The sequence below is a fragment of the Nanorana parkeri genome, unplaced genomic scaffold, assembly GCF_000935625.1.
Source record: "Nanorana parkeri isolate BGI_ZX_2015 unplaced genomic scaffold, ASM93562v1 scaffold595, whole genome shotgun sequence".
Classification (NCBI taxonomy): domain Eukaryota; kingdom Metazoa; phylum Chordata; class Amphibia; order Anura; family Dicroglossidae; genus Nanorana; species Nanorana parkeri.
The window spans coordinates 163932-178621 of record NW_017306863.1 but is presented as its reverse complement, the minus strand read 5'-3'; the positions used below and the strand labels follow the sequence as shown (position 1 = coordinate 178621).

The following is a 14690-nucleotide window of genomic DNA, read 5'->3' as shown; positions in this document are numbered from 1 at the left end:
TTCTCTTAAAAAACATACTCGTGCTGATATTCAACCATCTGCATTGCATAGTAAAGACCTATATACAGTTTTAGAGTATTTTATGTGAAGAAAGTATATAATGGCAATTGAATTTCCACTCTACACCCCTCACGTATATGTTTCAATTGCACAATAATATGAGTGTTAGGTTACTTTCTATAAACTGTCTCAAATGACAATAAATCAAGCAAAGGATTCATACAAGCCAAAAATGTCAAATATCACCACAACATACACAAACTATCTGTAAACTAATAAAACACTTAAACAATGAATCAATGCATTCAAGTACCTTAACTATAAACAAAAATGTAGCTTATTTGTGTATCAGTCAGCTGTAGATTCTCAAATCATCTCTGAATTTGTGCTGACACTGCCCTTTCTGCTGGAGGGTGGCTACTTTTTTCCCCATGGTCCCTGTGTGTGTTGTAAAGTAGCCGCTCCAAGCTCGCTCTCATGATGGACTACAATCTCACATTTTGTTTATTCTTTTGTATTGAGATTGTAGTCCATCATGGGAGCGAGCTTGGAGTGGTGGCTACTTTACAACACATGCAAGCACCATGGGGAACCAAAGTTACTACCCTCCAGAAGGAAGGACAGTGTCAGCATGAATTCAGAGATGATTTGAGAATCTACAGCTGAGTGATACACAAATAAGATACATCTTTGTTAATAGTGAAGGTACTTGAATGGATGTTTAAGATTTAACTCCTAAGTTTAGTGTCACTTTAAAACACAGCATATCACTTACCTGAGTAGCATCTGGCACACTTTGCAGGATGCAACACGTTCAAATGTATGCATCTTGAAGTCATGGTTGTTTGCTGAGGCATTATCTGGCATAATGTTAGACCTATGGAATGAAATAATAAATTAAAATGTGTGTTTTACTGGTCCTAATGTGGCTAAGAAAAATGTATAATATGTAAATAAGCTATATTATATGTATGTATTACTGATGATGGGTAAAAATGTGGGCTTCTAATGGCTATAAAGGGAAAAGTCGATTGCTACTGTGCCTAATAGTAAATATGCCCCTTATGAATACTCAGTTTGGGAAATATTTAGATTACATGAAACACACAATAATTTTATGATAAAATTGTGTAAAGACAAAGAATAATTTACTTGAACCACTGGATGCCAGGCAACGAGTAGTAAAGAAATAAAAAAGCAAGAGGTATTAAGAGAGTAGCTCATGTTGAGTGACATTAACTGTTTGTGTCTTTTCTCTAATGTTGCTTCTATGTATTGGTTACAACAAAACCCCTTTATTTATCTATGGGGTTTTTTTTATCAACAGTTACAAAAACGATACAAATACATACAGTCTGTAAAGAGTAAGCAGGAATAGAATTGCAACAATAGTTGCAAACTTTATAAAGTAACAACTGTGTTTCTATTATCGATGAAAAGCTTGTTCAGGAAAAAGCGGTGAATGATAAAAACATGCAAGCATGTAGAAATAACCTGTCTTATCTGCTCTCATGTTATACCTGTACATAGGATAAAAGCATGCTTATAATATACAGTATGTGATTTGCGTGATTTAGTGAAAAATTGTAGGGGCAGTCCAGAGATCCAGCGCTCTGAAGAGGGTGTTCACACACCCAAATGTTTGTGTGAGCAAGGGGTGAAGGTGGTGTGCAGCTTCCTAATAGTACGGACCGGGGTGTCCGACACGTGTAATCGTAGAACAAAAAAGGAAAAAGGAAGTGCCATGACCAGGGAAAGGAATTGTTGTGGACCAATTGATGAAGCCTGGTTGGTTGTTGGAATGGTACAACTGGCTTGACGGTGAAGTGGAGGCGATCAGGTGCGCTTCTTTCCGGTTTAGGTGGTAGGGGGTCAGCGGGAACACAAGCGGAGAACGATAGAGAGGTGATAAATAGCACACAATAGAATCAAGGTGTGGAGTGTAGAGACTCACAGTTAGGTAAGGGTAGAAGCGATGTCATCGCCGGAGGTGATGGTAGAGATCCAGGGGTCCTGAGTGGTTGGATGAGTTGGTGCGAGGCTTGGGAAAGGCTGGTTGGTCTATAAGGAGGAGTTGTCCATAGGAAGCTGTGATGTGGTAAATGTCTGAGGAGAACAAACGTCATCCTGTGCTTAGGTATGTGTGCCAAGAGTTGATGGCAGCTGGGGAACCTATTCCTCGATAGGAACAACCATTGATGCTGGCATGGGAAACCTGGCTGCAGAAATAGACGTGAGGGTGACATGCAGCTGTGGGACCACTGGCGGGCAAGGGGGGGAGCTGGAGGGTGGAGGTGTGTTTGTTATGAGTGAGCACACGCCGCCGGGCAGTGAGCAATCGGCTCGGACGGCATGTGTGTGTCTCTCGACTGACAGGAAAGGGAGGGCACCTGTCTCGAGAATGGGGCAGAGGAAGTGTGGAGAGCAGCTGTACTGCGAGGCTCCGTGATAGAGCACGGTGTGAAGGGTGGTTGGTAATGCTGGTCCGGTCACCAGCATGGTGAGGGCTCTCTGGAGTGAGATACAAGGGAGGGGATAGGTGAAGACGTGTCGGAGCGGTTTGTCAATTGAGGCTAACAGGCGAGGGTGCAGGCGGCTATGCGTTTCAAAGCGAAATGCTTCTTTATCAAGCCGGGGAAGCAAAGTTTCCGCAGCCAAGTTTCCCCATGCCAGCATTAATGGTTGTTCCTATCGAGGAATAGGTTCCCCAGCCCTTGGCACACATACCTAAGCACAGGATGACGTTTGTTCTCCTCAGTTATTTACCACATCACGGCTTCCTATGGACAACTCCTCCTTATACACCAACAAGCCTTTCCCAAGCCTCGCACCAACTCATCCAACCACTCAGGACCCCTGGATCTCCACCATCACCTACACTCCACCTACCTACAGGTGTGTCTACACTCCACACCTTGATTCTATTGTGTGCGATTTCTCACCTCTCTATCGTTCTCCGCTTGTGTTCCCGCTGACCCCCTACCACCTAAACCGGGAAGAACCGCACCTGATCGCCTCCACTTCACTGTCAAGCCAGTCGGACCATTCCAACAACCAACCAGGCTTCATCAATTGGTCCACAACAATCCCTTTCCCTGGTCGTGGCGCTTCCTTTTTCCTTTTTTGTTCTACGATTTGCATGATTTAGCCTATACAATATACTTAGTATTCTAGGGTTTAAAGAGGCGTCAGACATAGTTTTTGTTGTTAAAATCAACTTTGATTATGCCATAAAAATATAACATAACATTAAAAACAGTGTTTTTAATGGCAATGTAATTGTGAAATGACTACACAAAAAACTGACTGTATAGTTACAATAGATAAATTGCCTCCTATCCCTTGAGAAAGCTGACCTGCGAAATGCGTTGGCAGCAAAGCAACACATGCTACAGTGGAAAAACTATACATCCAAACCATAATGTAACATGTACAAGATAAAAACAGTAAAGTGTACAATGTATATGTCAGGAGGAGGCAAAAACCAAGGGAGAATGTATTTGTATTTTTTTTTTCGTATTTGTATTTTTAATATTATGTTATATTTTTATGGAATAAATCAAGGTTGATTTTAACAACAAAAACGATGTCCGATGCCTCTTAAAACCCCAGAATGCTAAGTATATTGTGTAACGAATTTTAAGAAGGGGTGGTGCCAGAAGATCTAAGATTAATTATTCTTGTGGAATTGAGGAGTAAAATGACTTAGACTATACATAAAGTTTTAAGCAGCAAGACATTACAAACTAAAGGAGTAAAAGAGTTCCAATAAAATATACAAGGAGGGATGAAACAGGTTGAGAATTTGAAGGAGGTTGGTGGACAGTCGTTGTCTTATAAAGGCTGTATGTAGTAAAGCAATGCTCCTTTAAATAACGTGGTCTTACATAACAGCTAGTGTTTACCGATTCCTGACATACTTCAGCTTATCTTGAGTATAACAAAAGAATGTATCTTGATTGCTAGCACCCCCTAAATCAATAGTGATATTTCCAAAACGATCCTCGGTGGTTTTAAAACAGGAAACAAATCTTATCACATAAGTTTGATGCAAGATGTATTATATGATCAAATTTAGGGAGGCCATAGACTTCCCAACAATTATATGTGAAGATCCCAATTTTAAACACTGCTCATGATAATCATATTGCTTCTGAACTAATGAATATTTCTGGCAGTCAGAAGAATAGGAAACATGGATACTTCTATGGAGCACTGTTTTTGTACTTCTCTCCCCATCTAGTTGTTTGTGAGGCTCATGGGCAGATTTCTTCCTGGCCTTGTACTGTGCTTTAAAAAACACACAGCCTGGGCAAAAAAAAAGTCACACGCTAATATTTAATTGAGCCACCTTTAGCTTTGATTACAGCAGGCATTCGCTGGGACATACTTTTGATAAGCTTATGGAAAGTCACAACATTTATTTATATCCAGAGTTGCATTCATTTTTCACCATGATGATGGGAGAGCCGGACCACTGTTTAAAGTCTTCATCAGTACATCCCAAAGACTCTCAATGAGGTGAAGGTCTGGACCTGTGTGAAAATGATGTCTCATGCTCCCTGAACCACTCTTTCACAATTTGAGCCCAATGAATTCTGGCATTGTCATCTTGGAATATGCTCGTGCCATCAGGTAAGAAAAAACCAATTGATGGAAGAACCTGGTCATTCAGTATATTCAGTAAGGCATAAGACCTCATTTTTGGGGCACGTAACGTTGCTGAACCTAGGCCTTTTATCCAATAGAAGCTTTCTGACCTATTTGCTCAGCTAAATCCAGGTGGTGAATTTTGCTTGGACAGACAGTGTATCTGTCACTCTAGCTTAGGATGCTTATAGGGATGAGCGGTGATTTTGCAGAACTTGAATTTCGCAATGAACGTATGGATTTTACTTTCATTCTGCCTAAATTGGTCTCTGAAAGCACCATGCAACACTGCTAGGCAAAATTAGCTTTACACAAATGCTGTTTATAAACAAAGTTATGCCTTCCTTGGCGCTGTATAGTCTAATCATATAGCTTTGTTGACAAACAAAGTTATATAACACTAGCTTAGTGTTAGTAATCAATGGTTTTGTGTTTTAACAAAACCATGTGACCCCCTAAGTCAGTGCTTTGTCTAACAGGGTGATACATGGCTTTTGTTGATCACCAAAGTTTTCATTGTACTGTATATCTGATGTTTTTCCTCGAAAAAAATATTCTAATAAAATTAGTAAAAAATTAAAAAGTTTTAAGAAATAGTAAAAATACATAAAAAATGTAAAGGAGCCTCCATACCAATCTTATTTACAGCCACCAATTGCACCGTTAAAAGCCACTGAAAACCCCCCTCATTTACCTTCCCCAATAATGTCAATGCATTACCTGGTAAATTTTGCAAATGCGTCCAGAATTTAGGCAGAATTTCAGCTAAGCAAAAAATGATCATGCCCATTTAACATGTGGAGGCTGATTTACTGTTCACTCAAAAAAATTGAGAGAACATTTACTTCATGTATCCAATCATGTGAAAATTCATGTTCCCTTTAAAAATCCCAATCATGTTACATTGTTACATAGTATTTGAGGTTGAATAAAGACACAGGTCCATCAAGTTCAACCTTTGTGTGTCTGTATGTGATTGTGCATGTGTATGTGTGTGCTTGAGTCCCTGTGACCTTGTTTTTAAGAGTACCTTTACCCCTGTATGTTACGGTCTCTGAGGAAGGTATCTAAATGCTTTTTGAATGATTCAGTGCTTGTGGCAGCGAGTTCCAGACTTTAATCGCGTTAAATGAAAAAAAGCCACTGCACTCCTCGTGGGTAAATGTTTTCTCCACCAGTTTTAGGTGGTGGCCTCTAGTCTTTGTTATGGAGTTTACAGTAAAAAGTTTATTGCTGATGTTGCCATCACCACTAAACATCCTGTACATCAAAAACATGTCCCCTCTTGATCTCCTCACTTCAAGCATGAACAAGTTTAAATATATTAGCCTTGTCTTATAGCTGAGGTCCTCCAGCCCCTTAATTAGTTTAGTTGCCCTTCTCTGGACTCTCTCCAGCTCAAGGACATCTTTTCTGTGGATTGGTGACCATACTGGACCGCATACTCCTGATGTGGCCGAATTAGTGATCTATAAAGTGGCAAAATGACTGATTTGTCTCTACAGTACATTCACTTTTTAATACAAGACAGTACTCTGCCAGCAATGTGTGCCACAGCCTGGCATTGCAAGCTATTGTTCTATCTGTGGTCTACTATGATCCCCAAATATTTTTCCATTTCTGACTTCCCTAGTGGAGTACCCATTAATGTGTATCCTGCTTGCCTATTTTTAACCCCAAAGTGCATTACATTACATTTTTCAACATTAAACCTCATCTGCTATATAGTTGCCCACTCCCCTGTTTTATCCAGGTCCTCCTGCAATGTTATAATGTCTAAGTCTGTGTCTATTACCCTCCCAATGTGCAAATGTTTTTTAAATGAATGGATAATTAAACTGAATATTCACATCATTTTTTGAGTGAATATTCTCAACTCATTTAGTAGATCAACTAAAATATGTTGTGTTACGCAAAGCATTTTTGTGAGTTAAGGCAAGCTATATCAAGGTAGCCAACTCATTTGGAATGGACTGGCAGCAGATCCTACCACATGAAACATTGGAAATTACCCTTTTCTTTTTTTAACAAAGCACACTAAAATACCCAGCATGTACTTTCTTGTGTGCTGCAGTGCATTTGTCTGCTACTGTACTAGTGTGGTAGGGTGTAACTTTTACTCTTTCCTCTAGTTTAGCATTGAAGTTCACAGATTTGCAGCTATTAGCTTTTCATGAACTTTTTCTACTCAATCAGAAAAAATACATTTACAGAAAACCACATGACGGATTCTCCAATGCTTGAAAGCCTTTGATAAGTGCTTACACAACAATATTTAGTTATTAGCATGCATACTGTAATTCTCCCAGTAGCATCACAATGAACCACGCCACAATTCATTTTACCACAATGCAACAGTATGGAGAGGGCATATACCTAGTTGCCTCACCAATGAATGCAATAAAGGAAAAAAAAACTGAAAGAGTATTTTATCTAATGTACTTCCTCCTTGTTGAGCGCTAATGTGGCCCTCATTCACACTTAGGAGTTTTGTCATGTATTTTCCAAAGCGCGAAAATGTTCAACATAAAAAATAACGTTATTTTCTATGGTGCTACTCATACCAGAGCATTGTGGCGCTTGATGCATGAAAAAATTACATCATTTTTTTACAGGCAGATTCACGTGTTTTTGGGAGCCATAGACTTTGATAATCGTAAGAACAAAACTCAAAGCTCACGTTTTTTCATGATTTCACATCTAACAACTGTCTCCTCCTTCTAATAACTAGCTTTCCACTGGCTAAAACTGAAAAGGCATGAAAAAATTGTCAAAAACGTGCATTTGAAAACATTAATGCTCAAGTGTGAATGGGGACTTAGGGTTCAGAAAATTCTCTAAACATTTTCTGCACCAACAAATGGTGGAGTGTCTTTAAAGATCGGATTGTTTACCTGAGAAATAGATTTTACCACATTTTTACTTGTGCTCACATATAAGCAGAAACATTACTATGCACTGTGCTATAAATAGAAAAATGTATTCAGTATTCCCTGGCAAGAAATATCAGTCTAGACCTTTTATAGATATGTCCCATAGTATACCATAGCGTATAAACACAGATGCACAAAGGAAAGGTAGATATTTAGTCACATTTCAGTGCTCCACTACACGTCTTTTGTCCTAAATATTTTCATATATGTTATTTCACTACCAGCAAACCACTTTGCAGCCCAGGTGGAATTATATAACATACACAGCAGAAATAAAATGCCATTCCCCTTTTCTGAATGTGAAAATGTCAGTCTGAAAGATACCATAAAAATGGACAAAGAGCAAAATGTAACCAGACAGGAGCAGCCACAGAAAGATAAAGAGCTTGGAGATTCTTTCTGCAAAGTAAAACATGTTTAACTTCTTTATGTCTTAACATTTGTAATACTTGCGTGCAAAATAGCTAATATAATCTCTGCAGAGTGTTCAATCCAAGTCTTTGGTCGCAAGTTTCCATTATTGTAGATTATTTAAGAGTATTTACAGCTACAAGTTATTAAGATAAATACCCTACATTCAGAAAGTGTCATATGAAAGCACAGTGCTGCTCATTTATGTAGGCATGGTACTGTATATCTGTTCTCTAAAGCTTAGCAATTAGAATAAATGCATGCCATTGGCAGCAAACTATATGGGAGGAACTAGGGTATGGAGCAGATAAGGTTCTATGCATTGGGGATTTATACAGAGCCATCAAACCAAACATGCTTTCTTAGCCTGAGATGTCTTCCTAAAATGCACACTATTGGTTTGTTTGTTTGTCTCATTATTTTATTATGCTGCAAACCGTAAGTTAACCCTGCCATTGTAGAAGCAAATGACTAGGTTCCTGCAGGAAGGGGAGGTTTATTGCTGGGCTTTACTGAAGGGGAAATTAGCCAGTCTGACTCAACACTGATCTACCTCTTCACCAAACATCATGGCACCCTAGAGGAGCAGTTTATTGCATACAAGGTTAATTCATTCATAATGTGCAAGCAAGCTTAAATATTTAATAAATGTGCAAGCACGGTTAAGTATTTCATGAAGGCTGTTACCTTTAGGAGTGAGTTGGATGGAAAGCAAGGGGGGTGTTAATTCTGTGGGAAGGGTAGCAAAGGTCCTTTTTGCCTTTTCTTTAAACAACAGAGGGCCTCCAGGGCTGCCCTGGTTTTCCATAGCAGAGGTTTCTGTAGCCAAGATATTTGTGCCTCCTGTTTACATTTATACAGTTTGGCCTGGCTCACGCTGAGCTAAAACGCCTGTCACTGGAAAAAGTACATGAGGTTTTTTTTGGCATATTACAGCTCGTTTTGTCCCCAAGGACTTAATAGGTGCCGTGACACACTGGGGGTCTCAGCTGCCGTTGTGATGTGCGGGGTCCCTAGTGTGTCCCTGTGACTTTATGGAGGTTGGACTGCCTCCTGGCGAACCTGCACCCAATTTATCTCTTGCTACATGTGCTCCAAGATGGAGACTCTCATAGGCTAGAGTTAGAACCGCACTACACAGAGGGGCATTGGCGACGCAGTGCGGCTTTTACATATTCCGTGTATCTAAAACCTCTGTTTTTAACCTCAGCGATTAGACAGGTTTTTTTTTTTGGGGGGGGGTTGCAGGCTGGCTGGTGAGTGTGCTGGAAAACATTTTTGCTGTTGCAAAGGCTCAATAGGAAACGTGCGTTTGCTGTGTTTTTGCGCGTTTGCTCATTAACCTCAATGAGCTACAATCTGCTCAGAAAAATGTGCAACTTGATTTATACGCATAAAACACGCATAAAAATGTGTAATAAGCACAGAAAAACATACACCAAAAACTTGCGTAAAAATGCACAAAAACACTGTCGCCTAGGTGTGAAGGAGACTTACTGTAAGGAAGTGGGGTGGGCAGGATAGCATTGGGTGTCAGATCCACGTAACCACAATCAGTCATTCCATGGCTAGGATAGGTTTGAGGAAAAGCTGACAAAGTGTCTTCTAAATAACATACAGTTCTAAGTTATATTAGGCACATCTATATATTATTTATAGTACTTTTTATATATTACATATATATTTAGGAATTGATGTCTCTCTTTTTTTTTTTTAAAGATGTCTCTTTAGCGTATTTGTATTACCTTTTGCTATGTGAAATATTTTTTATCCTTTCCAACTGATTGCAGTAAATGGTAAAACAATTATTTAAAAATCACATTGGAACGCCTCTTGATTAAATTCCATCAATATATTTTGTGTATTTTCCTTTTAAAAAGAAGCAAATATACAGTGAAGGGTGAAAGGAATTTATCAAAACTGGAGCAGACAAAATCCGGAGCAGCTGTGCATGGCAACCAATCACCATCTCTCTTTCATTTTCAAATCTTAACTGAACAAACTGAAGAGAGAACCTGATTGGTTGCCATGCATAGCTGCTCCAGTTTTTGTCTGCTCCAGTTTTGATAAATTCCCCCCACTGTGCTTTATTCATCTTTACAGCACTGCTAGTACAGTTTTATATTGTCCATAACCAGCTGGCAGGTTTCTACTTCTATGTGTGAAGAAGACTGTTTTTTTTTTGTTCCCTAATGCACTGACATTTCTGTTTATGTTTAATTTTGATTGATGCTGTTAGCCAAGTAAAGGTCTGTGCTTCTATTGTCTCATGAATAGTTTCTCCTATGTACCACTGTTGGAAAATATTACGTTTTTATTACATTATTATAATTGTGCAACTAAGGTCAAAAACATATGCATATTTACAATAACTATGCATTCCCATAACCTTTAGAGGCAAACCCGGGAGTACATAATCAAGGGAGCTGCCATTTCTATTTTTCCAAAATAAAATGACTGACGCATGGATCTTCACATATATAGAAGCTTCTTGGCTTCACTAAATAGTAGGGATGCACAGATACTTTTCGAATACCAGTGCAGATACTTGGCATTTTAATGAGAACTACCAGGGTTGCAGAGGTTGCAGCTGGGACCTGGCTCTGGCACTCCACCACTGTCCTGAAATCATTTAGCCAGCCCAGATCGCCGCTATGCGATCCGGGCTGGCTGGATCAGGCAGAAGCGCCCTCTGATCAGGCACTGTAGAGGGCCGCCCCCAGTGGCCTTGGAGGAGCGAGCGGTCCCCCGAATGACAGAGCTGGGTGCATGTGGCAGAGAGAGGGAGCCACTGCATCTGCGGCCAGGAGCTTTGTTTAGCGGGCGTCGGTGATGGCGCCCCCCCTCAGTCCTGCACCTGGGGCTAGCGCCTCCCCGGTTGTTACGCCACTGCTGTGCAACCCTACTAAATAGTGATATTAACGGAAAAAGATTTTTTGATGGAGTAGCACTGGGACCTTACAGTTATCCTATTGTAATGGAGGATATGAAAGTATTTGATTAGGTATCTGAATTTTTGGGGTTGGCAGCTTCTCCACACCGCAGGATGTCCACTGTCTTAACCAGTTGCTGACAGACTCTGCGTTCTAACACACTAACAACCTGAAAAACGTACACTTTGTACTCATTTGTACTTTCAGTTCAGTAGCTACTACCTCCCTCAAAGTTGTGATGAAGGAGGCTCTCCGACCCACGAAATGTGTTGGCTTTTTAATAAAGTACTTTATTTCAACTTGGAATAAATCTGTATCTGGACATTTCATTTTGGGCGCTTCGATCTTAGCTTATCACCAACTGGTGAGACACTGATGTAAAACAAGAATAGAGTTTGTTCTGTGTCAGTGAGGTACTGAAGCCTGCATTGGAAGGACAGTGCCAAAGCCTGCATTTGTAATGTGAGTCTAAACTGTAACTAGATAATATTATCATAAACAATTATTATCAATTGTATTCATCCTTCACCCGGCCTGTTTTAGCTACTTCCAGTCTACATACCCGTGCTCCAATAGCAGATGCACTTCATTGCGCTGAAGCAATTTCCTGATGGTGACAGGGGGGCACTGTGCAGTGTTTGTCAAGAAAACCATTGAAGTCTTCATCAGAAGCATATGTTACTAGGTGACAACACAGGAACACAACTGGGAGACAACTGGGACAGTTGTTGCCCCACAACAGGAAGTGCCCCAGCAAGGGGCTTTATGGCAGAATCACCAGGTATTCTTTTAACGAATGCTGTAGATTTAAAAAGATTGAAAATAACCTTTGAAACCACCTTAATGTGTTAAACCTCATATGAGATTTTAGTGAATGGGTTTACATCTACTTCAGCATCTCCCATATACCTAGTGTAACATGTCAATTTTACTTTCTAATAATACAGTTTACAACAATGTGAAATGTACTCAGCAATGCTGCACACTAAAATCACCAATGGTCAGTCTCTGTTGAGATATCTGAATGAGAATTGTCAGGCCTAGATGCAGCAATAGGAGTGAGACCTTCCTGCAAAGGGAGGGGAGGGGGCACTGGGCTGGGCTGATCTTAACCCTCGATTTCTCAAGCAATAAAATATAGCCATGAATTAATGAATCTTTCAGGATCTACTTAAAACTAAAATATCTGTTTTGGGTGAACTGGAATTTGAACCTTGTTTGCTCACAATAGTAAATCAAAGAATTTGCTATAGTAAACATAATCCACAACAATAACCAGTAAAAGTGAAGGGAAATCATGAATGCCAACCCAATTTGCCAGAGTTTACTGACAGACAAGCGCTACCTGTCTGCCTTACGAGTGTAAAATTCATTTCACGTCTTCCCCTAAAGAACCATTATTTTATTCATGAGGTTTTGTTTTTTTTCCCTCTCTATGCAAGAGCATTTATTTTGTTCTAAAAAATAGTCTGAATTTGAGTCACTGCAAATCCAATGAGGATCATAAAAGATAAGACCACAAAAGTGTATTTTAAGCTGAGAAATCATACTAGATATTTTTATTATTGTTGAAGGAATATTATATTGATGTAGACTTCTGTGAAAAAAATAGCAGAGATCAGAGGTGGTCAAGGTCTCAAAGGGAACACTCAACTTAAAATACAAGCTGATACTACAATAAAAATTCACCTCTAAACATTCCTAAATATACTGTATATCTAAAGGTTGCGCTTTTATGGCTTAAAGCTAAGCTCTGGGCAACAACTAAATGCACAGCTTGGAGACCTGACTTTTCCTAATGTAGTTAAAGTGACATTAAAGTATATTTTTTATCCCTCCCACCAATGCTAGTGTAACACTTACCTTAAATGATGTCTCCTAATGCGATCTTCTTCTTCTTCTTTCCTGTTGTTTTCAGCTGTCCTTCCAGCGCTACTGCGGGTCTCCGATCCAGCGCTGACTCTTCTGTCCTTGCTGGCACTTCCTGTCCCACAGTGTCTGTATACGGTTGCACGCTGTTCATAAACTTACCTTGTGTCTCTCCTCGTCTCCTGGCCGAAAATGTGAACTGCGCATGTGCCCGCCCCAAGATCCTTACGCTGTTCATAAACTTACCTTGTGTCTCTCCTCGTCTCCTGGCCGAAAATGTGAACTGCGCATGTGCCCGCCCCAAGATCCTTTGCGGCCGCCCAAGATTTTTTCAGATTTTTGAACAGGAGCACGCGAGCGAAGACACAGGTAAGTTTTAACCTCTTTTAAAAAATCTGAGGGTTTAATAACCCTTTAAGTAATACAACTGGGTCTTGTTCCTCCCCCAGCCTGAGACGAGGTCATCTTTCTGTCTCTCTAATTTCTCCTTCTATTAGTATGTTTTTTTGTTAGCACATGAGCACCACAGCACACCTAACTGGTTCCTTGCACAGCTTCCTCCTCCCCCAGACTGAGCTCTGCTGTGGAGAGACTTCAAGAAACTGATGTCAGGTCAAATTTAGGTATTTAGAGTAGATGCTTTTAAAAATACACTTAATTATTTTGTAATGAATACATTACCTAAACGAATGAGTGTTTGTATCTGCTTTGAGTTCAGCTTTAAGATTTAACCTACATCATCATGGAAAATCTAAAACATTATCCAGTCTACCGCTACCCATCCAGTACATGCATACATTATTAATTAATTCACTATGTATTTATTATAATGTCTTTCACAATGTGAGGTCCACCCCCATACTGAAGACACCCAGATGATGCCCAAAACACCAAGTATATGGGTCACTATCTCCATAAGGGGCTGATGTATAAAGGCTCTGCCGGTACAGCAGAACAACCACTAGGAATTTCTTGTGCTTCTCAGCACTATCTACTGGCTGTATTGGCGTGCGACTGGCATTGACCCCGTTGTACATCAGCCTCTAAGTGTTCTGTGTGAACATGCAGAATGCTTTTCATGATGGCACTAGCTCGTAAGCTATTTAGCTTAAAGAGAATCTGTCACCAACTAATGCTTATTAGGATAAACATCTCTAGTTAACGTATTCACATAAACTAGAGTATACTAGGCTGTATGTATTTAAAAATTCTTTTGATTCCCCCTTATGCTAAAAATAATTTTTATTAACCTCAGACATATTCCAGATGCAGCGCTCCTGGTCCCTGTTCTGCTGTCCACCAAGGTCCTGGCAGGGGCCAGGGAAGATTTGCATTAGCTGTGTTTCCAGACTGTGTAAGGCTTCCTCAGCCCCCGCCAGGACCTCAGCTAATGTCAGGGCTGGGGACAGGGAGCAACTTCCACGGGTTTAGAACATAGAGACTTTATATTGTCAGTGGTGATTTTAAAAGGACAGGTCTATTTTAAGCAAAGTGGGGAAGAATTTTCAAGCAAATACAGCTTAAAATCTGCGTACATCAATGCTTTTGACTTTAGAAAAAAATAGACACCATATATCTCTCCTGCCATAAATGCTTTTACCTGCCCATCAGCATTTGTTTCAGCATGCGCAGCTCAGTGTACAGCCTTGGCATGATTTTGTGCCAGAACAAATCATGGAAGTTATGGCATACTGGTCTGGTCATTTAAGATGCCAGAGAACCCAGAAGAAAACAAGACAAAGATGGAAGCAATAGTGACAGACCGATGAGGGAGAGAGATTGCAGGTAACTGCCATAATGTGAAAATAGCCTGAGCATACATACACATTACTGCAAAAAGCTTCTAGGGGCCTCAACAGTTTAGTTCTCCTTTAAAGAATGTGCCTTTAAAGGG

General features: G+C 40.0%; 1 protein-coding gene across 1 annotated transcript in view; it reads right to left on the bottom strand.

The window, feature by feature from the left end:
- VAV3 (vav guanine nucleotide exchange factor 3) overlaps nucleotides 1-14690 on the bottom strand; it is a 194169-nt gene that overhangs the window by 54388 nt on the left and 125091 nt on the right. Inside the window, exon 16 of the mRNA XM_018562738.1 lies at nucleotides 776-877. Coding sequence (XP_018418240.1) covers nucleotides 776-877 — 102 coding nt within the window. The remainder of the gene's footprint in view (nucleotides 1-775; nucleotides 878-14690) is intronic.